The sequence below is a fragment of the Apteryx rowi genome, unplaced genomic scaffold, assembly GCF_003343035.1.
Source record: "Apteryx rowi isolate R43461 unplaced genomic scaffold, aptRow1 scaffold_572, whole genome shotgun sequence".
Lineage (NCBI taxonomy): Eukaryota > Metazoa > Chordata > Aves > Apterygiformes > Apterygidae > Apteryx > Apteryx rowi.
This window is the reverse complement of record NW_020450841.1, coordinates 437,563-442,998: the sequence shown is the minus strand read 5'-3', so window position 1 is coordinate 442,998 and position 5,436 is coordinate 437,563. Positions and strand designations below refer to the sequence as shown.

At 71.5% G+C, this 5,436-nt stretch overlaps 1 protein-coding gene and 1 long non-coding RNA gene across 2 annotated transcripts; both read right to left on the bottom strand.

Moving 5' to 3' along the window:
- Window positions 1–635: 635 nt before the first annotated feature.
- LOC112973918 lies at window positions 636–1,651 on the bottom strand. The gene is made up of 3 exons (XR_003256107.1): window positions 1,404–1,651; window positions 1,048–1,113; window positions 636–849 (listed from the first exon to the last, which is right to left on the bottom strand). It is a non-coding gene; the product is annotated as an uncharacterized LOC112973918 (long non-coding RNA).
- Window positions 1,652–4,041: 2,390 nt separating this feature from the next.
- On the bottom strand, window positions 4,042–5,204 carry LOC112973915 (metallothionein). The gene is made up of 3 exons (XM_026082334.1): window positions 5,088–5,204; window positions 4,944–5,009; window positions 4,042–4,272 (listed from the first exon to the last, which is right to left on the bottom strand). The coding sequence occupies exons 1-3, from the start codon at window positions 5,116–5,118 to the stop codon at window positions 4,178–4,180; spliced, it is 192 nt and encodes a 63-aa protein (XP_025938119.1). The 5' UTR covers window positions 5,119–5,204; the 3' UTR covers window positions 4,042–4,177.
- Between the last annotated feature and the right edge of the window lie 232 nt (window positions 5,205–5,436).

Here is a 5,436-nt window from a genome sequence, read left to right as displayed (position 1 = left end):
GTCCTGGGGTGCGCGTCCCCCCCGTGCCGGGTGTGCATCCCGCCCGTACGGGGTGTGCGTCCTGGGGTGTGCGTCCCCCCCGTGCCGGGTGTGCATCCCGCCCATGCGGGGTGTGCGTCCTGGGGTGCGCGTCCCCCCCGCGCCGGGTGTGCATCCCGCCCATGCGGGGTGTGCGTCCTGGGGTGCGCGTCCCCCCCGCGCCGGGTGTGCATCCCGCCCGTATGGGGTGTGCGTCCTGGGGTGCGCGTCCCCCCCGCGCCGGGTGTGCATCCCGCCTGTACGGGGCGTGCGTCCTGGGGTGCATGTCCCCCCCCGCACTAGGTGTGCATCCCGCCCGTATGGGGCGTGCGTCCTGGGGTGCGCGTCCCCCCCCGCACTAGGCGTGCATCGGCACTGCCGAGGCCGAAGGCAGCCGGCTCCCGCGCTGCAGGGAAGGCGCAGCCGCGCAGGGCTAACGCGGCGCGAGGCCGTGCTGATCGCTGCRCCACGGGGTGCTGCACCCTGCTGCGGGGCCCCCGGTGCCCGGCGTCTGCCCCATCCGCTCGGGAAGCTGCAAGCTGCAGGGTGCTTTTCTTTGGGATGCTGAATAAGGCCCACAGCCCCCTTCTTGCCTCAAGCCTTTATTGCCATCGCCTTCCYGCCACGCACAGGTGCACCGAGACCGAGAGCAGCTACCGCAGTGCTAAAAAAATTACAAAAAATAGAGTTTTCACATAGAAAATATTCCCGAGGGACCAGAAAGCCCCCAGGCACGTCACAGGTAGCAGCTACATTTTGGAGACGCCGGTTCTTTGCAGATGCAGCCCGCGACACACTTCTTGCAGCCGGCCGGGCAGCAGGAGCAGCAGCCTGGAACGAAAGCGGGAGAGGAGGCTGCTRGGGAGAGCCGGGGTGCACCGTCCCCATGCCGCGCCGTGCCGCGCCGGCGTCCCCTCGATGAGCTGCCGGGGAGCGCGGCCAGCTCGCAGCTGCCACGTTAAAGCGTTGCCCGCTTGTGCTTTATAAATAACCCCCTCGCAGGGGCCCCCGCGAGCGGCGCGCACTCACTTCTCCGGCACGGCGCACACTTGCAGGCCTTGCACGCGCAGCTGGGCGCGCAGGCGCAGGAGTCACCTGGGGACGGAGAGAGCGGCTCAGCCCCGGCTCCCGCGGGCGCCTGCAGCCGCCCCACGTCTTCTGCCTTTTCCCACCCCAGCTCCCGTCTGGAGAGGCTGCGGAGGGCCAGTCTGCGGACACAGGCCACGTTGCCGAACTAGCGCACGGGATATTCCCCCAAGCGGGCGGCTCTCATCCGGTGAAAGAGGGGACATCCCATCCCCAGCCCGGGTCTGGCATCCTTGGCGGACGCGCCCGGGCTCGTGCCGGGTGCTCGGCCCGGGCCGCTCGGAGCAGGGCTCGCTCACCGGCCTCGCAGACGCAGTCCGGGGGGTCCATGGCTCGCGGGCGGCGCCGCGGCACGGAGCTCCTCAGCCGTCAGGCAGCGGGTTTGCCACCGAGTGGCCTCTGCCTCCTATGTACGCTGCAGCGGGGAGAGGGAGCGGGTGCAAACGCCCTGCACACGGTCGCCGACGTTCGGGCGAGGGGCGAGCCCGGCACAAAGCGGGGCTGGGCGCATTGGCTGGGAGCGCGCCGGGTGCAAGCTGCCCGGAACGCGTCGCCCCCGGCCGCGGCGATGTGTGCAAAGCGCCGCGGGCGCCCGGGGCTGGGCCGAGCGGCTCGGAGCAGGGTGCTGGGAGCAAACACCCGGGCGCATTTGCATGGGGCCAGGGCGCTGCGTGCAAACCGCCCCGGGAGCGTGACGCTGAGTTACCGGCACGGAGCAGGGTGCTGCGTGCAAACTTTGGGTGCACTACCCTGCTCTGGCAGCAAGGAGCAGAGCGCTGCGTGCAAGCTGTTCCTGCTGCAGTACACGGGGCTGAAGCTCGCACGTGGCCGGACAGCACGGAGCGGGGTGTTTTGCTTGAACTGCCTAGGGTGCCTTGCGCTGGCCTGGCGGCACTGCCGGAGCAGGGTACGGTGCGCAACCCCCCCGGGCGGGCGCGCAGCGAGGAGTGGCGGAGCAGAGCAGCGCGCCGCGTGCAAACCTCCCCGGGGGCGCTCCGCCAGCGTTCGGCGTGGAGCCGGGCGCAGCGTGCAAAATCCCCCGCGCGCCTCAGCCGGCGCCGCGTGCAAACCGCCCCGGGCGCGCTGCTGGGACTCGCAGCCCGGCGAGCGCGTGCAAACTCCCCCGGGCGCAACGCGCAGCACAGCCCCGAGCTGGTGCCGCGACCCAGGCACCGAAACCAAAATCCCTGTTTGGTGCTTTTCACTGCCCGAGCAGGCACCGCGCACAGCCTCAGCCGTTGCATGGTCCCGCGCCCCCGGGRACACCGTCCCACGCGTCGCCCTCGGATGCATCGCTCAGCGTCGCTCTGCTGCACACACGGCCACCGCCGGCTCCCAACGCTGTCCTGCCACCGGCGCAGGAGAACTAGCTGCTCTCCCCGTCCGCTCCTGGGAAGACAGCTGCTTGGCTCCCGGGCTCCGGGGGCGTGCGAGGCCCCAGGCGCCGGCGCTTGCTGCTGCCAGACCGGCGCGTGGGCGAAGCCAGGACGGGGCGAGGGGCACGGGGAGGTTGGCAGCGCTTCAGCCACGGGGCAGGTGGGGAGACGCAGGCCCACGTATCCCCGGGGCCCCGGCACCGCTGGTGGGAAGAGGGAGCAGTTGATGCCCTTGGCGCTTCCCGGTGGGGAAAACCCCATGGGTGCATCCGCCCGGGCAGCCAAGCCAGGCTCCCTGGCAGCAGGGCAGGCAGGAGGAGCCGGCTGCGCCCATCGCAGCCTGGCGCGGAGCCGCGGGCTCCCCGGGCGAGCGCTCGGGTCCCGCTGCGCCCTGACGTGGTCGCGCAGCCCGGCGTGAGACGCTGCACCGCGCTGCGCCCTGCGGCTGCGTTCGGGCGCAGGCCCCAGCGAAGCGCCCGCCGCGCCGGCCGTCTTGCTTTCTAGCAACGCATCTTCCCCCGTGGTTTYTCTTTTAACGCATTCCCGAAAAGGGGCAAGGCAGACTTTTAAAAGCGGCCTCTGCTAAAGCAAAAGACACCCACCGGTGTAAAAACCCAGCACCTTTAGAAGGCAAACGTGTGCCGAGCTGGGCATTTCTCGGCTCAGGGGTGAGGGCTGGTGAAGGCGCGGGAGGCCCTGGGGATGGAGCGAGCGGCTGCTGCTCCTGGGGCCCGGGGCAGCCGGGAAGGGGCGAGCGGAGCACAGCACTGGGAAGCCGCAGCGGTGGCAGCAGGGCGCAGCCAGGGGGACGCGCGAGAGCAGGCAGCAAGGCCGCGGCAGCCGGGCGCAGCAGCCCGCGGCAGGGGCAGGGCGCGGAGCGACCATCGCTTCCCCTTGGCGGGGACTTTGGGAAAGGAAACGTGCCCTACGTTACCTTCCCATCACCTCCCCCATGCTCACGGAGCCGGCAGCGCTCAGCAGATACCCAAAAAGGGGAGGGCGGCCGCATGCCCAGCGCCAGCCCCGCGCCGCCGCCTCCGAGGCCGGTCCTCTGGGCTCGGCTTCCACACTGGAGCAATGCGCAGAGGAGCCGGGCGCTACCCCCGGGACCCCGGGCACATCACCTCCCAGCTGCGTATCACCGCTTCCCCATCCGCACCGGAGCCTCGGCGTAAGCACGCCGGAGCTGCCTGGAGCCGGCAGGCACGTGGGACGAGCTGGGGCTGCACGACGGCCCCCTGGGTGCCAGAGCCCCCCGGGGGGCCCGCGGCTGCCGTCACCGCCCCTGCCATGGGGCTGCAGTAGGGGACCGCCGGGGGGAACAGGGCTTGGGGGAGCCCCGGCGTGTCCCCCATGGGAGCYCCTTCTCTCCCCGAAGGGGAGGCAGAGGCTGGCAGGAGGTGGCAGGCTGCCCCAGGCAGCAGTGGGACCCCCCACCAGCACCAAAGCCCGAGGATGGCACCGCTCAGCCCCCCCTCGGCAACACCTGCCAGGTGTGACGAGCGGCGACGGGGCTCAGCCTCCAGGCCGGGCGGGCGGCAGCAGCAGGCACTCTCACGCCTCAAGGCAAAATCTTTTATTTCCATCCACTTTCACCAGTGGGGCAAAAGATACAAAACACTTATCCGTATGAAAAATAAGCTTCCTCCCTCCCTCCCGGACGCATGCCGGCTATTTACAAGCGGAGGAGCCCCCCTTCAGTGGCAGCAGCTGCACTTCCCGGCCGCGGGCTCCTTGCAGACGCAGCCCTTGGCGCAGTTGTTGCAGCCCACGGGGCAGCAGGAGCAGCAGCCTGGGAGGGAAGGCGAGAGTTAGGGGAGGGGACGGGGCAGGGGGTGTCCCCACGGGGTCCCACAGTGCAGGGGCACTCCCCACGGAGAATGGGGCAGTGCCCAGGGGAGGGGGGCAGGGAGGAGGGTCCCCAGGGGGGTCCCACAGGGCAGGGGGAGACCTAGGAGGCAGGGGGCCAGCAGGTCCCCACGGGGGTCCACCAGGGCAGGGGCAGCCTCCATGGGGAAGGGCAATGGGGGAGTTCCTAGGGGATGGGGGACAAGGAGAGGAGGGTCCCACAGGGCAGGGGGCCAGCAGGTCCCTATGGGGGTCCACCAGGGCAGGGGCAGCCTCCATGGGGAAGGGCAATGGGGGGATCCCTAGGGGATGGGAGGAGGGGGGTCCCACAGGGCAGGGGGAGTCCCAGGAGGCCAGCAGGTCCCTATGGGGGCCCACCAGGGCAGGGGCACCATCCGTGGTGAAGGGCAATGGAGGGGTCCCCATGGATGGGGGGATTCCCAGGGCAGGAGCACCCTCCGCAGGGAAGGAAAGCGAGGGGGGGCAGCACAGGGAAAGGGGACAGGGAGAAGGTCCTCACGGRGGTCCCCCGGGGCAGGATGTCCCCACGGGGGGAGGGGACCCTCCCTCCCGGGCAGGGGACCCGCCGCGCCCGCCCCCAGCCCCCGCACTCACTCTTGCGGCAGCTCCGGCAGCGGCAGTTCTTGCACTTGCAGGAGCCGGCGCAGGAGCAGGAGTCACCTGGGGCGGGGAGAGAGCGCCGTGAGCCGGGCCGGGCCGAGCCGGGCCGAGCCGGGCCGAGCCGGGCGGGGTACTCACCGGTAGCGCACGTGCAGTCCTGGGGGTCCATGGCTCGGCTCGGTTTGCTTCGGCTCGGTCCGCTTCGGCTCGATTCGGCTCGGCTCGGTCGGCGCGGCAGCAGCAGCAGCAGCAGCCCGGCGGCCGCCCCTCTTTATGGGGCCGGGCGGCGCGGGGCGGTGCTCGGCGCTGCGCACGGCGCTGCGCACGGCGCGGGTCGGGCCGTGCGGAGCCAGGCGGGCCGTGCTGAACCGGGCGGGCCGTGCTGAGCGGAGCTGAGCCGGGCGGGCCGTGCTGAACCGGGCCGTGCTGAACCGGGCGGGCCGTGCTGAGCCGGGCCGGGCCGTGCGCAGGCGGCGCTGCCCCGGCG

What these genes read in the sequence shown, in the direction of transcription:
- LOC112973915 (XM_026082334.1), bottom strand. Translation starts at nt 5,118, where the DNA reads ATGGACCCCCAGGACTGCACGTGCGCTACCG. An exon ending in GGACTGCACGTGCGCTACCG is followed by an intron (nt 5,010 to 5,087) that starts GTGAGTACCCCG and finishes TCCCCGCCCCAG; the next exon opens with GTGACTCCTGCTCCTGCGCC. An exon ending in CTGCCGGAGCTGCCGCAAGA is followed by an intron (nt 4,273 to 4,943) that starts GTGAGTGCGGGG and finishes CTTCCCTCCCAG; the next exon opens with GCTGCTGCTCCTGCTGCCCC.